At 45.9% G+C, this 21,244-nt stretch overlaps 1 protein-coding gene across 17 annotated transcripts in view; it reads left to right on the forward strand.

Annotated features, from left to right (window-relative positions):
* Positions 1 to 21,244, forward strand: part of Graf (GTPase regulator associated with FAK) — a 174,892-nt gene that overhangs the window by 76,489 nt on the left and 77,159 nt on the right. For 16 of the 17 annotated variants that reach the window (XM_071691771.1, XM_071691775.1, XM_071691776.1 and 13 more), the window contains exons 2-3: positions 6,881 to 7,038; positions 7,985 to 8,158. In XM_071691771.1, coding sequence (XP_071547872.1) covers positions 6,881 to 7,038; positions 7,985 to 8,158 — 332 coding nt within the window. Of the gene's footprint in view, positions 1 to 6,880; positions 7,039 to 7,984; positions 8,159 to 20,990; positions 21,062 to 21,244 lie in introns of those variants that run through there. The other variant, XM_071691778.1, reaches the window with a different exon arrangement.

Raw genomic sequence — 21,244 nt, forward strand, 5'->3', positions numbered from 1 at the left:
TGCTCTGGGCTCGCGCCTTGGCACTCACGGTCGCACCGCCGTGCTCGAGGGCCGTACCGTCGTGCTCGAGGGTCGTACCGTCGTGCTCTAGGGTCGTACCGTCGTGCTTGAGGGTCGTACCGTCGTGCTTGAGGGTCGTACCGTTTGTACAAGGGTTGTACCGTCGTGTTCAGGATATTAACATCTTGTGAGTAATTTATAAACAAATATTTAAATAAAATGTTTAGCAGGTTTGTGTATAGCAGATGTGTAGCAGAGCTGTGAGTAGCAGATCCGTGTGTAACAGATCTGTGTATAGCAGATATGTAGCAGATGTGTGGCAGATCCGTGTGTAGCAGATGTGTGGCAGATCCGTGTGTAGCAGATGTGTAGCAGATCCGTGTGTAGCAGATGTGTGGCAGATCCGTGTGTCGCAGATGTGTGGCAGATCCGTGTGTCGCAGATGTGTGGCAGATCCGTGTGTAGCAGATGTGTAGCAGATCTGTGTATAGCAGATGTGTAGCAGCTTTGCGATGGAGGCCGAGAGCTGGTGAGATGGTATTGTGGACAGCGTGTCTCAGCTTCCTTTTCTTCTCTTCGTGTGTAACTGTACGCGAGGACGCCTCTCCTCACGGTGGTGGGTGGGTGGCTGGCGCTGTAGTGGGTCACCGTAGAGAGAGAAGAATGTAGGCGGCGTGACCCCCACAGTTGGGCAGGTCACGCCCGCCGCCCGTCTTGGTGAAAGGTGTCCCACCTGCCTGTTTCTGTCGGCATTGAACACGATGTGTGTGAGTGGGAATGGGAGATGGGGGCCTTGATTGAACTCGTCCCTCCAGAACCTGAGTTCTGCGTTGCTCTGACACTCCTTATCAATGGCAACTGACCCCAGTGTATATATATATATATATATATATATATATATATATATATATATATATATATATATATATATGTGTGTGTGTGTGTGTGTGTGTGTGTGTGTGTGTGTGTGTGTGTGTATGTATCTGGCCAAGGATGGGGCCAGGGTGGACACAAGTCAATAACAAGCTGTAGAGTGAACCAGACGGTCTGTGTTCCTCTTTAATTCACGTCATCCGCAGCTCTGACACCCGCACGATGTATGTCCTCCTCAGTATTCACTGTATGAAACATACGCCTGGCAGTGTCCAGCGCCACAAGTGTGTATTAGTCGCCATAATTCATTCTGTGACCCAAGTCAGCCTCGATTGACGTGGTTCGTTCCATGAGAAAGTCTTCTTGGACGTATTTCCATGAGGTATTCTTCGAGGATATCTTAATAATTTTCTTCAAGAATATCTTCGTTATCTTTTATGAGAGTCGTAAGCCACCAGTGAATCCAGTGAAATAGATTTGAGATTTAGTATCAGTGGATATGATTTTGTTTCATCAAGGTTGAAGACCAACTGGTGTTGAGGGTCCTTCCAGTACCCTGGATCCACACTCGTCCTCAGCCTGCTGGTGTTGAAGGTCCTTCCAGTAACCTGGATCCATTAGTCATTCTCAGCCCACTGGCCCTGGAGACACTTCCAGTAGCCTGGATCCACACTCAATCCACTGACCATGAAGGCACTTCGACTCTCTTCAACATATAAGCCTTCAACAGGGACCGAGGGTCTGGGACGAAGGTTTGATATACTACTTCCCTCTCACGCCCACGACTCTCATTAGTTGCGCCTCCATAGTGAAGATGACTATTTCCAGGTGATTCCTTGTGAATTATCTGTCTGTCTTCTACATACTTTGAGCACAGTGACCTGTGAGTTATCTGATCTCTCCCACTATCACAAGCAGCCTCGAAAGGACCCAGTAGTCTGTTGCTTTTTGACCTTCTTTGTATTCCTTTGTATTACATTGCCTTCTGCAGTTACATTAATATGTACTATGAAAGAGAAATTCCTTTTTACGACAACTCTAATCTTCCTACGATCGTAATCTTACGACAATTGTATATAAGATGTAATTTTTTTAGAGTGTATTTTAAGGACGGAGTGTGTAAGCTCAGGTTACATACGTACTGGAGACGGGTCCTCCTGTGGCCTCGTACCTCATGAGGCTCTTTACTTATCTTGATTTTACAAGACTTATATTTGACGTGAAGCAGAGGATGTAAATGCAGTCACGGTGGAGTTTAGTGATGTGGTGTATTGTGGTGGGTGATATTTCTTTAATTGGGTGGTCGAAGAAGGGGTGGGAGGGTGGCACGTCTAGGGTCGTTTGACAGCTTGAACGACAGGGACGACCACGCTTGTTGCGTCAGGACGACCACTGTTGCGTCATTCGACGAGGGAGGTAAAATCCTCTCCATCTTACGGTCCAGTGCTGACAACGTCTGCCATCACACACCCAGTTCTCTCGGGTTTTCAGTCGTGCACAGTTCTCTTAGATCTTCAGTCGGGACCCAGTACTAGATGATATTAACCCCTAGCATGATCTGACTTAGATATTTGAGACGAGACGGAGGGGAAAGAAAATAAGTTTGTTTGGGTCAGGTGGTGCTTGAGACAGCAGAAAGAACTCACGAATCAATGAGCCACGGATATTTGTGCTTACAGTCAACAAATAACGCATCTGTATTCATCAGAACTGTGTCGTATGTTCCCATACACTCGTTGAATCATCTGTTGTAGAGAGACATGGGCACTTACTCTTCTATATATATATATATATATATATATGTATGTGTGGCTGACCAGAGGAGAATCAGATATATTCGTGAATCTTGTAATATTTTGTGATCAGGTTCTCTCAATGTTTAACCTGTGAAATCCCTGACAGGTTTGTACCCATGGTTTGAATGTGTGGTGCCCCAGTGTGGGACGTGGCCTGTAGAGTCTCCTGTCTTCTGGATATGGTGCAGGTCTTAGTGTCATTGTGTGTAGTGCACCATGTATATTATGGTGTAAGCTCACCACGTACAGTATAGCACTAGGATGCTACAATGGCTTCTCAGTGGACTGGGATACTGTAAGGGCAGTATAGTCTTTGCAAATCATGTATGTACAACTGGTTGTCGATGTGTAGTGGTGTGTTCTTCATATTGTAGGCTTATGGTGATGGCCATTTACCCGCATATATCATTCATGGTCTCAAAATAAAAACCGGAGTCACAGTTACGAACAGAAACAACGTTTTTCAGTACAGGTTTGAGCTTGGCTTTAACGAAGAGCATGACACCTCCGATCGCTCGATATTCGCTTCACTCTTGTAGGGCCATAGTGTGGGTTGACTCAATGTTGGCTTACACGGTGTACTGCGAGATTAGGTCATATGTATATCGGCTTTTGACTCGAAAGTAGAAAAAAAAGTTGTGATAACGTATAACGATCTGGTTGGGAGAAAAAAGTGCTATCACAGGTTGTTATCGTGGCAGGTTGGATGATGATAACGGGGGTAGGAAGCGGGGCCTACACCCTCCCTCCCCTCAGAGAGAGAGAGAGAGAGAGAGAGAGAGAGAGAGAGAGAGAGATTGACAGCAAGTTCGGGAAAGAGAGCAGGCATTACTGGGTAGCCCGTGACATGATAAGCGATGGGAAAACCTGCCTGGTTTGTCTCATTGGTTAGAGAGAGAGAGAGAGAGAGAGAGAGAGAGAGAGAGAGAGAGAGAGAGAGAGAGAGAGTTCACACATGCACAGTATGGATTTCAACCTGTCTGTAAACACACGCGGTGCGGGTCCACGGGTCTGTATATATTGGCCTCTGTTGTTGGAGGGCAATTAGGTTGTTAGCGGACATGAAGTATGGCCATTAAGCATAGCCAGGCCGAGCTGTGAACGCTTCATGCTTCGTCCCAGTGTGCATATCACGAATAATGATAATGATATTGATGATGATAATAATGATAATTATATTAATAAAGTGGAACTCTTCAATCATAGCTTGCCTCAACGCAGTACACAAAAGAGAGAGAATATATATATATATATATATATATATATATATATATATATATATATATATATATATATATATATATATATATATATAGTAGAATCTCAAGATATTATAGGTAATTAAGAGTATACAGAATAACCTCAGCTTTGGGAGTAGAGGAAGACCTCGGAAACCATCGTAAAATATGTTAGAAATTCAGTTACGAAGCAAACACACGTCCTTTACCTCCAGCGAGGAATCACAGTCATTTCCATACAGACGAAAGTAATTCGGAATGTGACTGTACAGACCTGATGTAGTGATGACATGGTGGCGGGTGGGGGCGCAGTTTTGGAACCATAAAATGGACTCTGGTTTATGTAATGGTAGTCATGACGGAGACGAGACCTGTTGGGCAGATAATGAGATGCTTCCCGTCTGTCAGTTTAGCTGGCTGGCCAGATAAGCTGCTGGGACACAGTACTGTACCTCCTGCTGGGAGGATATATATATATATATATATATATATATATATATATATATATATATATATATATATATATATATATATATATATATTTTTCCCTGGGGATAGGGGACAAAGAATACTTCCCACGTATTCCCTGCGTGTCGTAAAAGGCGACTAAAAGGGGAGGGAGCGGGGGGCTGGAAATCCTCCCCTCTCGGTTTTTTTTTTTTTTTTTTTTTTTTTTTTCCAAAAGAAGGAACAGAGAATTGGGCCAGGTGAGGGTATTCCCTCAAAGGCCCAGTCCTCTGTTCTTAACGCTACCTCGCTAATGCGGGAAATGGCGAACAGTTTGAATGAAATGAAATATATATATATATATATATATATATATATATATATATATATATATATATATATATATATCGCGGACGTTTATACTATATTCCTTGTGGCTCAGTTTGCATCTGTTGAGTATACATAGGATTATTGACCAAGTTGAATGGGTAATCCCATACTGAACACATGTATTACCCAAGTAAACCTTGGATTTCTGGTGTATATGGAGTAGCCGAATGTGGTGGGGGTTTTGGGGATTTTCAGGTCATTAATGCCATCCCTTTTAACCAAATTAGGAAAACGTTTTTGACAATATTCTTTTTGATAATGTTCTGTTTGAGTGAGGATACATATGTGTTGCATTATGTATTACCGTACCTTAGTTCTCCCTGTAGAACTGTCTGTCTTGATTTATTAGAATTGCTTACATTTATTGCCTTTATTTCATTGTTTTGAAAGAGCTTTTTTCTTAATTTTGAGTATTTTTATAAAGAGGTCTGCCTTATTTTTGTTTTATACCTTATAAGAAATTTGTTAGAAAAGAATTTTCCTTAATGTACTATTGTGTTAGATGAGCAATAATGCAAATTGTACGCATTGAAGTAGCTACCCGTCAATGAGGTGTACACGTTTTCTGTAACAGCTACACAGAAAACGGTAGCATGAGGTGTACAGGGGGAACTTAGAGGAAATGTGTGCCAGCACTGTATGGGAGGAACTAGAGAAAACCGTTGCTCGAGGGACATAGATGTAAGTTTTACAATAGTAGCCTTTTATAGACTCGGAAAAAAAATTATTGATAACATTCGGAACATATGCATTAAAGTTGAGAAAGTTATTCAGAATGATTACGTGAAATTTCACAAAATTAACTTTTTTTTTTATAGTAGATTATTTCTTAGAAATATGTAGAAAACGAAAAACCTGCCATTTTCAGATAACAATGCATAAATATGATAAGTACATCTTCGTAGCTGATTTTATCGCCGATATGTCTAGATAGGGGACTTAATCCCCCAAATAGGTTAGGTTAGAGACAGACCGTAGCCTTAAAACAGGTATAAGTTAATGACGGTTACCAGAAAACGGGTTTAAGTTCATGATAGTAGTCTTCAAACTGGTATAAGATTATGGCAGTAACCATAAAGTAGGTATGTTAGGGATATTCACCTTAAAGCGGGTTTAAGTTAATGATAGTAACCAATGATAGTAACCTAAGAAGAGATATAAGCTAATTTCAGTACCCTTAAAACAAAAAGTTGTTACTAGCGTAAAACAAGTATAAGTTAATGACAGTAGCCTTGAAACGGGTTTAAGTTGAAGCAGGTTTAAGTTAATGACAGTAGCCTTAAAGTAGGGTTAAGTTTATGATATTTACCTTAAAACTGTTTTAAGCTAGAGACAGTAGCATTTAAACAGTCAGTGACAGTGTTGTTAGAACGGGATGAAGTAATTGTACGTGTTGCAATAGTAACCCATTGATCATACGCATACGTTTTCTGTGACGCTACTAGAGAAAACCCGCTTAAGGTTCAGCGGCAACTTAGAGGAAATAGTCGAACAATGTAGGATGAACTAGAGAAAATTGTCGCTTGTAGAAGTGGTAAGACCAACTTGTATATTGGAACCTTTTACAGACACACACGAAAAAAGTATTGATAATATAGACATATGCATCAATTTTGGCGTTAGAACAGGATTTGTTTTAGAAATTGGATACATTGCAATAGTTACCCATTGTTCATATGTATACGTTTTCTCTATCGCTAATAGAGAAAACGAGCACCTGAGGATGCTGGGGAGACTTAGAAAATATACTCGTTCGAACGTTTTAGGAGGATGTAGAGAAAGTCGTCGTTTGTGGGGTTCGTGAAAGGATGGTATAAATTAGAAACCCCTTAGACTCAATAAAAAATATTCTTAATGTTTTGTACATGTTTTTAAAGGCAGAAATAAGTTAATTAGAATTAACACCGCATTAATTTTATAACTTCGTTAAAGTTAGCCTCAAAGCAGGTTTACATTAGTGCCGAGATTTTAAACAGGTTTAGGTGATATGATTAGATTAAAAAAGATTTAGGTTAGTCATAGTGTGTGTGTGTGTGTGTGTGTGTGTGTGTGTGTGTGTGTGTTGCACTTACATACAGTGGCTTTGAATTTACTATTTCATTTCCGCTGATTGTGGATGTGTTGGTGTGTCCGCAGATCTGTCGCGGGCCAAGCGGAACCTGAGCAACAACTTGCAACGCTTCAAGTTCGAGTGCATCGGCAACAGCCAGACGGACGATGAGATCGTGATCGGCGGCTCGCTCAGGGAGTTCTCCAAGATCATTGACATGGTCGAAGATGAGCGGGAGAGGATGGTGAGTGGTGTGGTGGATGGTGAGTGGTGTGGTGGATGGTGAGGAGTGTGGTGGATGGTGAGGAGTGTGGTGGATGGTGAGGAGTGTGGTGGATGGTGAGGAGTGTGGTGGATGATGAGGAGTGTGGTGGATGATGAGGAGTGTGATGGATGGTGAGGAGTGTGGTGGATGGTGAGGAGTGTGGTGGATGGTGAGGAGTGTGGTGGATGGTGAGGAGTGTGGTGGATGGTGAGGAGTGTGGTTGGTGGTGAGGAGTGTGGTGGATGGTGAGTGTTGTGGTGGATTGTGAGGAGTGTGGTGGATGGTGAGTGTTGTGGTGGATGGTGAGGAGTGTGGTGGATGGTGAGTGTTGTGGTGGATGGTGAGTGTTGTGGTGGATGGTGAGTGGTGTGGTGGATGGTGAGGAGTGTGGTGGATGGTGAGTGTTGTGGTGGATGGTGAGGAGTGTGGTGGATGGTGAATGTGGAAGAGGAGGTACATGTGGACGATGCAGGTGGAGCTGGAGGAGGCTGGTGGAGAGAGAATGTAAATCAGGTCCCTACACCCAGGGTGGTGTGGAGTGGTCGGGTGTGACCCGGAATCTTGGAGGAAAAAAACTCCAAAGAATATTTGACCGAACGAGAAATAGTGGAAATGAGGAAGTGTAATTGTACTCGATAAATGGAATCTTCAATTTTGAATATTCACCGTTTGAACGATATTCTTGTGATGTTTATTAACTTAACCAAGTTTAAATATCCTTGAGCACGACGGAACGACCCTTGACCACGACTAGACGACCCCCACAGCTCTGGTGATCTGGCCTCTGACTCGACCACCAAGAGAGGGTCGTGTCCCATGCCATCACACCCAGTTGGTCGTACATTTCTCCTCAAGGGTCGTACCGCCGTGGTCCAGGGTCGTGCCTGCCTTAACCCTGGACACTTTTGCTCTCGCCCCTGGACAGCTGGAGAGGTCCTTCGAGCAGATCATCCGGCCGCTGGAGAGCTTCCGCAAGGAGGCGATCGGGGGAGCCAAGGACGGCAGGAAGAAGTTCGAAAAGCAGACCCAGAAGTTCTGTCAGTCGCAGGAGCGGTACCTGAACCTCTCCATCAAGAAGGATGGCCAAGTTCTGCAGGAGGTGAGTGCGCGTCCACCCCATTTGTGTGGTCATTGAGGTGGCATGAGTAATTACTATTGACCAAGTTCTGCAGGAGGTGGGTACACATCTCCCCCCACATTTGTGTGGTAATTGAGGTGGCATGAGTAATTACTATTGACCAAGTTCTGCAGGAGGTGAGTACACATCTCCCCCCACATTTGTGTGGTAATTGAGGTGGCATGGGTAATTACTATTGACCAAGTTCTGCAGGAGGTGAGTACACGTCCCCCCTATTTTGTATGGTAATTGAGGTGGTTTGGGTGATTACTTGCTCCAATATTTGGCCATCTTGACTCTCCACGCCTGGTACCTAAGTTCGTCAAGAGGTGAGTACCCTCTCCCATTTTCTTTGATTACCTGATTATCGCCGAGAGGATGAACACTTGGGGTGAGTGCAGGCCTGCTGCCAACAGGAATGGAGCCGAACGTGATATGGAGAATGGAAGAGTAGGCTACAAGAAGAATGGGGATGGGGGTAGGAAAGGAGTACAGTGTGAGGCTTGCTGGTCGCGAGGCGAATGGGGTAGACGTATTCATATGAGGAAGGGGATATGGGGGGGGGGGGGGGGGAGGGTACGAGAGTGAGACATAAAGAATGGGTTAAGTTGTAGGTTTTGCTACCGTAGGAGGCATCATGGGTCATATATAGTCACGATTACCAAATAGCATCCTAGATACGTCTCTTCGCTGTATATCAACTGACTGGTATGTTTCTTTCTTGTATCTTCCCTGATGATGTGACTATTACACGAAAGTGCACTTGGGAGCTTATCGTGTTTCATTTCCCCGTGGACTAATAGGAATATATTTATGTGTGTGTGCGTGTATGTCATTTTTATATACAACTTAAGAGAGCTTGTATGAAAGCTACACACACACACACACACACACACACACACACACACACACACACACACACGTTAGTTGCCATGTTATTGTTCAATACATGACGCCATTCCTGGGAGGGTATCGACCCCCGTGACGCCACAATTCCCAGATTCCCCGGCCAGCAACGCTCTGCTCTGCCGTTCACTCAACAGAGCGGTGATTATTCACTCAACGAAGTTCCTGTTATTTACTCAACGAAGCTCTTGTTATTCGCTCAACGAAGCTCCTCTTATTTGCTCAATGAAGCTCTTGTTATTCGCTCAACGAAGCTCCTCTTATTTGCTCAACAAAGCTCTTGTTATTCACACAACGAAGCTTCACTTATTTGCTCAACGAAGCTCTTGTTATTCAAACAACGAAGTTCCTCTTATTTGCTCAACGAAGCTCTTGTTATTCACACTACGAAGCTCCTCTTATTTGCTCAACGAAGCTCTTGTTATTCACTCAACGAAGTTTCTCTTATTTGCTCAACGAAGCTCTTGTGATTCACTCATTGAAGCACGTAAATCCAAGTAGCTTTATAAGTAGATGGCAATTTGATAAGTAATGCGTTGGAGCAGCGCGTCCGGCAATTGAACAGTGAACTTTAAATTGCCCATTTCATGTTGCTGGGTAGGGAGAGGCACTGGAAAATGATGATATAGAAAACAAAAACAGTTTTTGTAATTGTTTGAAAAAAAGAATTCGGAAAAATTAGCAAACGGACTCTGAGATCTATAAACCGCGTAGTGATGATAGCTATAGAAGTGTATATAGAAGGATTCGATGTACCAACAGCATAGCAGTATGGTTGAATAGTAGTGGGAGTCTGGCATACATGAATAGTGAGCAGTGAAGTGAATGGGTGATAGTAAGGTGAGAAATGTAATGGGTTGGTCGTGATGTGGATGGTGAGGACGAACGGCAAGCGATAGTGAAGGTAACTGTAGTGAAGATAAGTCACACAGACGAATGTAAACACCAGCAGATCGCTGGGTCATTTTCAGTGTCGGCCGTGATAGCAGTGTGGGTGGATGAGGTACACAATGATCAATATATTTCTGAAGTAGGAACCCCTCGAGGCGCTGGTACTTTCAGTCGTGGACTCTTCGAAGCGACGTATTTCTCAAGACTGTTCTTAAAAACGTATCTCCAATTCTGTTGCCGTCAAGTACGCTGATTGGTAGATTATTATGCATTGGGCTGGCGAGGGAGAAGTTCATCGCCTCATTCGAAGGTCCTTTTGTGTTTGTGTCCATTGCTGCGAGTGGAAGCAGACTGAAGCTACCTGAAGGCGCATTTCAGACCATCAGAAGATCTGGTCATGTTTTGAGTACCTGTGTTTGATTCTCTCTTAACCTTCTCGTATTGAATTTTCCAAGCCAAAAGAGAGGTTGGGGTAGTCGGTTCTTATCGGACCTGTAGCACGGAGCTCCGACCTCTCTTATCAGTGATGATGACAGTGATTGTGTGATCATGATCATATTTTGGTAGTGATGACAGTGGCGAACAGTGACGGCTCTGGCGATGACGGCATGTAGCGTCGACCTTCTAATGTTGCCTGGCGGGATTAAGGGCCTTTATTACATTAGCCAGGACCTCAGACGATGTCGCATATGTGACTGTGTTTGTTCTCATGTTACTCCTGTGTCTTTTTTTTTCATGAGTCACGCCTCATTTACACTCATTACTCGTTGTAGATGGCGACGTATGTGTTCGTACTCACCAACACTTGTCTCACCCACACTTACACTCATACTTAACTGCGCAAATTCAGTGAGAGTGACTTGTTGAATCTTTTTTATTATTTTTTGGGGGGGTTTAGCTGACGATCCTTCTCATACGTACACTGTGATCTCACACTAACCCACGTCTTTCCTACTGGCTTCCATACTTAGATCTTGCACACTTCACACTTCACTCGCTTATTCATACTAGCACTCTAGAGCTCAGCCAAATCCAATCCTACAAACCTAGATCTCCCCCCCCCCCCCACACACACACATATAATACTGCTCATATTAACATACTACGAGTTCCAGATCCGTACTGCTTATATTGATATGCTCGTCCCAGACCCGTAGTGCTCATACTAACGCACCAGTCCCAAGCCTACACGATCCCATGCCAACATACTAATTACCCCTTAACCATCCCATTCACCTGGGCATATTACCTCAATCCAGCGCCAGACATTGGTGCTTCAAAACCACTTTTTTTAACCCTTACATTCAGCCACTTGTACACACTGTGTGTGTGTGTGTGTATATATATATATATATATATATATATATATATATATATATATATATATATATATATATATATATATATATACACCTCACTTTAATTTATGGCATCCGTTTTCTTTGTGTTCTCGGGGTAGACTGCGGTATCCCACCCTCTTCTTCCATCAGTGTCTTACCTCCGTTAATGAACGAGTTATATTCATAACTGCTTTGTGTATATAGCCACATCAGGCTGTTCGAGGCCCGCAAACCCCTTCTTGAACGAGGTGGTTAAGCCCTTAAAAGTGGCTTAGAGTTTGTGAAGTAATATACATCTTCAGGCCCCTCTACCCTACCCAAACCGCACATCAACCTGTTACTCATAATCTACCCTCTCGTATTCGTTTATAACTGATGTTATTAACCGTGTCATTGTCTTAAAGAAATGAATAACCCCGCTTGTTCAGTAGATGTAGCGTTAGTAGCGAAGTTCTTCATTGATAACGGGATGTTATTAATATTTCTAAATCGAGTGAACGAATCCGGGTGTGTCCCTCCTCCCTCTTGCGCGTCACCCGGGGAGAAGGGAATTAGGTTGGGTATATGAGCCTAACGGTTATTATAATGTCCCCCGCTGTAAGAATATTCCACCGCTTATTTGAATATTCATACGTCTTCCCTCCTGTGTTTAGGCTGACGACGGAGATGAGACGCGCAACGGTCATTTTTTTATTTTATTTAAAGAGAAAAAATGCCACGGCTCGTAACTATGGGCCACGGTCGTTTTTTTTAGTGAGGTATTTGAGCTGGTGATTAAACCTTCCCTTGTATGACAGTACGACCTTTTAGGTATGATGGCTTGGCCTTTGAACCTTTTATTTGACGGGTCATATACTAGACTAGTCATAGTCAAAGGTCAAGTTTAAGGAAGTATTTAAATGCCGCCCTCAGGCATTGTGTGGAGTAGGGATGACGTAATGACGACGTCAGCATGTAACGTGTGTGTGTGTGTGTGTGTGTGTGTGTGTGTTTGTGTGTGTGTGATATATGCCAGACTCAACTTATAACGAAACTTATATAATCAGATCTGATCCTGTGTGAATTGTTTAATAAGGTTTCCGTCGTCTGGCAGCGCAGAGCGTTAACAAGCAGGTAGTGTCTACGTCACTGACCTCTAGTGACGTCATCGCCCACAGGAGGGCACTAGGGAAAATAAATAAACGATCATTGCCAAGTGTTGCTTGTGTGTATATCTTCAACACCCAAGACAAGTGTTGTGGGTGTAGGATATACGGACTTGGATTACTTGTTGAATACTCGTTTCATGGTGCCTCTAATCACCTGGGGATCGTTAAGCCAGACTCAGGACCGTAGGTCAAGCACAGGATACGAGAGAGCGTGTTGCGATACACCATTTACGTCATAGCGAGGAGGAATCGAACCCGGTCTGAGCTATGTGCGTTTCCATTTACCCTTGCGAGATGGGAGAGTCTGACGTATTACCCTTTAGTTATGGGAACAAGGCAGGGTCCCGGAGATGGTATTGTGGTGGGTGGCGGTGATGGGAGAAATGGTTCCACCCAGGTCAGTGGGTGGAGGAAACGAACCAGAGACGTAGACGTGTATAATGGTTTGCGTGTGTCACGCAGCCTATTCCAGTACCCGCCACCCGCATGGAGCGCATCTCGGTTTAAGCCTAACTTCACGTGTGTTGCATTCCAATCCCCTCCCCCTCCCCCCTTCCCTCCCATGGCTGCCATATAGAACAAGGATTTTATAGTTTATGTTTTCATGAAAGGCTTCTCGTCCGCTCAGGATCCGCGAACCTCGTTGTATTGCTATGAAAATATGTAGAGTGGCAGGAGCGTGTGTGTCGACTGTGAAAAAGATTGTGACCAAAACTGAATTTAGAAAAAAAAGTGAATCTAATGTTATGAATTCGTCCATCCGCCATATTGTAACTATTTTTTTGTAATAAATGCTTGACGGACTTTTTTTTTTACGTCTGTTATGGGGTTGGGGGGGGGGGTTATGGGTGTGTTGACCTTTCTCATGACAGTTTGGAGTGATAAGTTACCCAGTAAACAGATGGTGGTGGCTTGAAAAACATGTATGTTATTAAGTTGAATACACGCTGGGAGAGCGCACGGTAGACGGCGACCTGAGCATAGATTTTATGGGGAGAGAAGCCCGGGTTTAATATACATTTTTACCTCGATGTAGATATCGGCAGTTTAGAAGCGCAGGACTGGCTTCAGCCTCGTAGGAGGGTGGAGAGGAACAGCTGAAATTCGCTGAAGTGAGACAGGGAAGCGACATTTTTCAAACCGCACTTGTGAAGGTCCCTTTTCGCGACGCGTTCAAACCTCCACCTCACTTAAATAAGTGCCACGTAATTCATCACCACAACACTTTACTTGGTTAGTTAAGTGAGAACAACCGTCTCCATGTTCACTACCACTACACTTAAAAGAGAAAGGATTAAATTGACTTATATAAGTCTCATTTAATTTTTTTGACGTATTTGCCTTTTCGGTGAAACGTCACGAGAGAGAGAGAGAGAGAGAGAGGCGCAGGAGGCAGATGGTTTGCCTCAAGTGGGCAACACAGCTGCCCTTGACTCCCCTGCGTCACGCGATCCCCCGCCCTTGCCAGATGGGCCTCCACAGAAAACGTGAGACAGGTTCTTTGCTTGGCTGACCTCCACCAGATAGATCGTTGATAGACTGAGCTGTTTTTCATTCAGAAAAAAAAGAAAAACATATCTGGCGATCTGTGTAGCACGATATGGATATTTCAGATTCGTAACTGTTCCTTTAGCAGTGTTTGGCCATAGGCCATACCGAATCGTACATCTTAAACCCTCCTGAGGTTATTGAGCAATTATGATATTCCCTCAAAGGCCCAGTCCTCTGTTCAACGCTACCTCGCTAATGCGGGAAGTGGCGAATAGTATGAAAGAAAGAAAGAAAAATGTTTATTATCACACATATGCTTATGGGTCATCAATGTAAACTGCCCCTCGGACCAAAGTAACTTCTCACATTTTCGTAGGAGCGTCAGAGAACCTCGCTAAATGCGGATAATCACTTCTCATTAAGAGTTCTTCATAATTAAAGGCTTTTTATCCTGTTTTTAGAAATTGGATTCTGACTCGTGTTTGATATTCATTTCCGTGTTTAGTTTGACCGGCGGTAAAACGTATTTATAGTTAAAGTATATGTGATTTTAAGCTTTTTGAAAGCCTGTATTTTCTCTTTTTTCTTTAGAAATTCAAATCTTTGGTCCTATGTCTGTTCCATTTGTGTTGACTTTGATGTTAGTTACCAAGGACGGATGACTGGAGCCCAGGTGATCCATAACGAGGTTATCTGTAAAATATATATCTAAATATAGTGGTAGAAACGGGGTATCAGGGCAGAAAGTATCGCCCAACCCACCTCTCCCTCTGGCTCAACAGACGGCAGGAAAATACATGAAAAAACGAGACCGAACTACTCTTAGTGGGCTAGGTTGGAGATTTCAGTTTGTTGTATTAACGTTTGCTTTAGTGTGAGGGTTGCCCTCTGGTGGGCTTCGTATGACAGTCACGTGATTATCGTGTGTCGCAGTGTGACGGTCGATTGTAAACTCCCACTCTTGTGGAAGCTGGACCTGTGATTGTTGGGTTAGCGTGAGCTGTGGAGAGTGGTCGCTGGCTGTCTGTGGGCCGTTGATTGTGGTGGCTGGGACGTGTGATGATGATGATGGTGTTTACCCTGTGGCCATATACGTCACATGAACCATTTGTTCCCACGGTGTTGCCACATTTACATACACTTACGTGTGATCTCGTCTTTTTTTGTTTTTGTTTTGTTTTTTTGTGAGGGTTGTCTCGTGTTGATTTACTCTCTCCATGTTGTCACAGAAATGCTTTGTTTATGTATGATATATATGCAGATGAATAGAGATGTTAAGATTGAAGATTAGATATTTCTCACGTTTTTTTCTAGTTTTTGTTTTGAAAACAGGTATATATATATATATATATATATATATATATATATATATATATATATATATATATATATATATATATATATATATATATCAATCAGGATTATTGTCTTCCTATGTATGAATTTTGAGTCATGCAAGTCAGGCATCCGTTATGATAAATTTGTGTTCTCAGATCTAGATTAAATTACATTCGTCTTTCTACTTTCATTTATTTATTTATCATATTTTTCGTCATTCTCTGTTCGTTATGTTTGGTCAATGTCATTTATTGATTTCTTGTGTCACCACAGACCAATCTCTCTCTGCCTCATCTCGATTTTTAGATTATGGATCATCTCCCACAGATTTAAACCGTAGATTTATTTATATATGTGTGATGGTTTATATCATCAACCATGGTAACTACCCAATTGGGTAGTCACCCCGTTGTTACGGTACCTTGAGGGACGCCTACACTCATGGGGGGGGGGGACCATCGCTTCAACTTTATTTACAAGAATATTTTGTCATTGGGCAGGGCTAGCGCGTATCGCTCACCGCGGGAACGATGAAATGAGTTGACACGGTAGAGTCTTGTGGGATGTACGGATCTGTGTGCGAGAGAGAGAGAGAGAGAGAGAGAGAGAGAGAAGAGAGAGAGAGAGAGAGAGCTGGGCACAACTGGTGGCACATGCCATAGAGAACAAAACATGGCAGGGTGGGGGGGTGTGTGTTGGGGGGCCCCCATCCTGGAACAATGGCTTAATTGTCATCCTCTGCTGGACGAAAAGAAAAAAAAATCATCATGTAGGGGGTCGAGTGTGTGTGTGTGTGTGTGTGTGTGTCTGGAATAAAGACCCATAGATTACCATCACGTGCACGACGAGGGAAGGAACACGTGCCCCCCCACACCCACTCAGAACGCACTGCCCCTCCTCCTCCCCCTCTCCGGCGTCGTGGTTGGCGTCACTGACCCGTTACGCATGTAAAGGGGGGCCGCCTGGGAGGAAGGAGGGAGGGGGTTGTTCAAAACCCGCATAGGTTCGAATCCCGGACTGGGCCGCTGGCCCACAGTCCACCCAGCTGTTCATCCTCCCCTAGGGAATGGTCGATATAATAGGCTGGTGTGTGTGTGTGTGTGTGTGTGTGTGTGTGTGTGTGTGTGTGTGTGAAAGGAACGAGGGCAGTCCGAGTCCGGGGGTAGGGGAGGAGAACTCGACATCCACTGCAGTGCAGGCTTACTGGGGGCCGCCATCACTCCCCCCCCCCCACACGACACCCAGGCGGGTAGTGCCTCTCCCCCCCCCCACCCTCAGCCACCGCAGGCGATGGGGGGGGGGGAGGGTGGAGGTTGTAACAAGAGAGAGGTACATACATGTTGCCTGGATGGGGTTGGGGTGGGGGGGGTGTGGGGTAGGTAGGTAGGTAGCAAGTGAGAGTTACATAGGAGAGCCTGGGAGATGAGGGGGGTGGAGGAGGGGGGGGAGGTGGCTGAGGAAGCGGCTATTTATGTTAATTAAGAACACTTGGCATTCTTCACCCCTGACGTGGGTCACACGCAAGGCAGCCCAACCCCTTACGTCAACCCTGCGACCACGATGTTTGTGTACATTGGTTGGGGGGGGGGGGAGTCCCCTTCAGCAAGGAAGGGGGGATTTGCGGTGGGGGGGAATGGGATAGGGGGGGGTCCGTCCCATTGAGCAAGGGGGATGGGGATTTTTGCAGTGGTGGTGGGTAAGGATGGCCTGTATCACTGGGTGGGTCGGGTGGGTGTAGCAGGAGTGGTGTAGGCCTAGTGATGTGGGGTGAGTCGGGGGTCTGAGGTGGTCTGTTGTGTTCCACTCAGCCTCTACTGTAGTCTGTCTGGTCTCGTGATAGGTTGAGTCCCGTTATGCGTCGATGGTTAAGCTGTTGAGTCCCGTGATGCGTCGATTCTCTGTTTACGTCGTGGTGGCAGGCCAGGCCCGGAGCGTACAGTATATTAGCTTGGAAGAGGAGAGAGAGATTTCCCTTGGAAATAGGTCATGTAGGAAGGAGTTCTCCAAGTGAGGTTAATGGTGGAGGGTGAGAGACATGCATGGGATAGAATGAATTGGATTGAGGTGGTATACGGGGGGCGACGTGCTTTCGGTGGGGAGTCTGAACCAGGGGGAATTATAGAATAGTCTAGAGGGGCTAGGATGTAAATCGGGGCTTCATCACTTGAAAACAAGAGAGTGGATGTGAGCAAAGGAGGCCATTTTTCATCTGTTCCTGACACTCTCTTGCTAAAAGGCTGTTTCGTCAAAGGCAGTCGCCAGCGCTCTGTGGCCCTCACGATATTCTGGAATATTGACACATTCTCCTACCTTCCTTCTCTCTCATATGAAGAATATCATTCCTGAAGATATTCAGCCTCCAAAAGTTCTGGCCTGGGAGGAAGACAGAGGTCTCTTGGGCGACGCGCCTCACCGCCCGATGGTTCACTCTCCATCGGAGATTTGCTGCCCCATCGACCTTATTGTCCTGTAAACAAACGCCACACACACACACACACACACACACACACACACACACACACACACAGCACGGCTGCCCAGGGGCATTTTTTTTTTTTTTGTCGTCTTTAGATTCGATTATGATTTGGGTTTATAATGAGGTGAGAGGAGTGAGTGAGTGAGGGAGGGGCCTATTGTTAAGTCGTGGACCACATCTCCTCACAGCTCCGTGCACATAACCCCTCCTGGGGGGGGAAGGGGTTATATTGACAATGTCCTAGTGACGGAGGGGGAAGGGGGAGTGCGACCCCCACCAGTGTAAAACCCCCCCCCTCCGCGTACAGTACACACACACACACACACACACACACACACACACACACACACACACACACACACACACACACACACACACAGACTTTTGATGAACTGTCCGCCACGAACAGCATTGTTAAACGAAGCTTTGGTTGGCCTTTTTTTTTTTTTCTCACTGTGGCCTTTTGTAGATCCACTTGAGGTTAAGTGCTGGACATTTAAAAACGCCTTTTTTTTTTAAGGAGAGTTCTTGCCTCAAAAGGCTTATATTCTCTCTCTCTCTCTCTCTCTCTCTCTCTCTCTCTCTCTCTCTCTCTCTCTCTCTCTCTCTCTCTCTCTTACTCTCTCTCACTTTCTTCATTAGTGAGTGTTAGCGGTGTGACGCGTGTGTCGGTAGCGTCTTTTGCTCCGGGGCGGTGGCATAGCTAAGTGTTGTGTGTAGCGTGTTGTGCTATGTGGCCGGTGTGTGTGTGTGGGGGGGGGGGGGGGGACGCATGTGTAAAGGGCAGAAGGTGAGGTGGTCCGGTTGGCATGGGTGAGGGGAAGGGAGGGGAGGGGGTCGATAATCCTCTTGGACACGGGAGCCGTGAGCCTCACGGGGGGGCGGGCACGGACGTGCTCCGGATCCCATGTCACTGCCGGACCTCGCCAGATCCCCCTAGGTACACACACACACACACACACACACACACACACACACACACACACACTGCGGGGCCCGCTTGGGGTTGGGTACGCCTCGGTTCGATTCCTAGGCGCGGGAGTCGGCCCACACCCAACCGAGGGGCTGGTCGATACAAAGATACCTGTTACAGCTGGTAAGAGAATTGACCCTCCAACATCAAGTGAGGGAGAGTTGACCCTCCAACACTGCCAGTGAGAGTTGACCCTCCTACACCGCCTGTGAGAGAGAGTTGACCCTCCAACACCGCCAGTGAGGGAGAGATGACCCTCCAACACAGCACATAATAGCCAGAGGACGGTGGAGAGGACCGGTGGTGACCAGCAGAGAACAAAGCCAGGCTAATCCTCAATATCCTCAACCACACGGCTGCTCTGGCCATGTTGCTGGCCACTCCACCCTACTCTCCAACTCCTCCACCCGGGGCCACACTCTACCCTGGGCCACACATGCATCACGAGCCACCCCTCACCTCTTGGCCACTCTCCACCCTTGGTCACAACTACATTATTGGCCACATCTACATAAATGGCCACACTCCCCTTTGGCCACACACCCAGCCTTGGCCACGCCGTGAAAATCGTGTCCAGGGAGTTGTTGAGACGTTACAATAACTCTCGCTAGAGGCAGCACTTTGTCCTTACCCACTTGGTGTACCAACCATTGTAAAGCATCGCTCCCACCAATTCGGTAGCTAGGTAAAGCATTTTGATTGCATCAGGTTTCACTGCATCATCTGCGGTTGTCGAGGGTAAGCCAGCCGTACGATGAACATCTCTTCTTGTGGTGGCGATGTTGGAATTCGCCATTCCAAAATATGGCACGAATATCTGGACTGTTCTTGATAGTTCTTGTATGTGGACACCATCACCAGGACCCCTGATGGGTCTTGAGCTGATACTTATCACTCCGCGCCAAGACGCTGAAACCATGGATGCGCTCATGGCATCATTGGAGAAAGGTAGGTAGTGGAAACCCTGATGGCCCACGACCTCTGGAGCTTGCATGTTATACACAGGTCTCCTCAGCCCACATGTGGATGTGAGCTGTGCTGAGCATCCTGGCCGGGCCGGAGCATGTGGGGCGCCTGTGGGATACAGATGACTAATGAAAGCCCAGGTCTCTATGTGATTGATGTTAGGCGCCCCTCATGTGACTGTCCTGGTAATGCCCATGGTCATTTGTCTAATGACAGTCACCACACACACACACACACACACACACACACACACACACACACACAACACACACACACACATACACGTTCCCGTTTAAAGATAAAGATCCAGCGGTAGAGAAAAATGTACATTGGATTCTGTTCAACGCATTTTGCTTTGTATCGATCACACACGATAGAGAGGAGGTTGCAGGAAGGGTGTGGTTGTTCTGTATAATGAAATCCTTGATGGCGGACAGTGTATTGTGTGTATGTGTTTGTCTGTTGTTAGCTGTAATATGCGTCGTTTATGACGTTAATCGGTGGTGAAAAATGAAAAGGAGGCCCAAGAAAAGAAAACGGGTTAGGAGGTTATTACTACGGGACGAAGAAAGGGGTGGTACCGTGGGAGAAGGAGAGGGGTGGAGAAAAGCTGGGAAATGGTGTGTGTGTTTTGTGTCTGTATGTGTGTGTGTGTGTGTGTGTGTGTGTGTGTGTTTGGCGAGGCTGTGTCATCGGCAGGGGGGTCACAAGCCTCGTCAAAGGAACTCGACCTCAAAAAGCAGTCCACATGTCCCTGCTACTGAAATAAACTCGGCCTTAGGTTTCAGGAACCCCTGGAAAGACATCACGGCGCGACACCAGAGCTCATATATATATATATATATATATATATATATATGGAGACGAGATTCATGTTTTGAGGATAAGGTTTGAGGTCCTGTGGGGGTGTGTACTGTTGTGGGTGTGTATCTGGGAAGAGTGTGGGAGACGGGTGTGTGAGTCATATAGTGTAGTGTGTGTGTGGCGATCAATTTTGCTTCTGAGGTATTAATTAATGTAGCTGCTGCACCCACATCACCCCCTTGCGGCTTCCCCCCCCCCCCCCCCCCCCCGGCCACTTGCTGGTGTTCCCCCAACACTTGGGCGGCTGTGAATGTGGAGGTGTAGTGGTGTATGGTGATGGAGGGGCTTGGTGGACGAAAGGGTAAAGAATTGCGGTGAGTTTTGAGTGTGTGTGTGTGTGTGTGTGTGTGTGTGTGTGTGTGTGTGTGTGGGTGCGGGGCGCAGCCGTGCCTGTGGCCCGGGTTGGTGGGGGCTGGCCTGCTGTAGTGCCTCTCCGAACGTCGCGGCGAGCACAGCTCTGTCCCGGATCGAAACCCCTCAGCCCCCCCTCTGGTCTGTGCGAGATCCGTACAAGGGCGTCCGTGCCTCTCCCATGGCCGCTGGCGGACGACCATCTTCCTCCCGTCCTGTCGGAGGCGAGGACCTGCAAAGGGGCGTCTCTCGTCCATCTGGGTATAGCTGGGATGCGACAGCCAGGTCCCCTTCTGCAGGAGGCGCTGGTCGAAGCCTTTCGTC

Source organism: Panulirus ornatus, chromosome 51 (assembly GCF_036320965.1).
Source record: "Panulirus ornatus isolate Po-2019 chromosome 51, ASM3632096v1, whole genome shotgun sequence".
Taxonomy (NCBI): domain Eukaryota; kingdom Metazoa; phylum Arthropoda; class Malacostraca; order Decapoda; family Palinuridae; genus Panulirus; species Panulirus ornatus.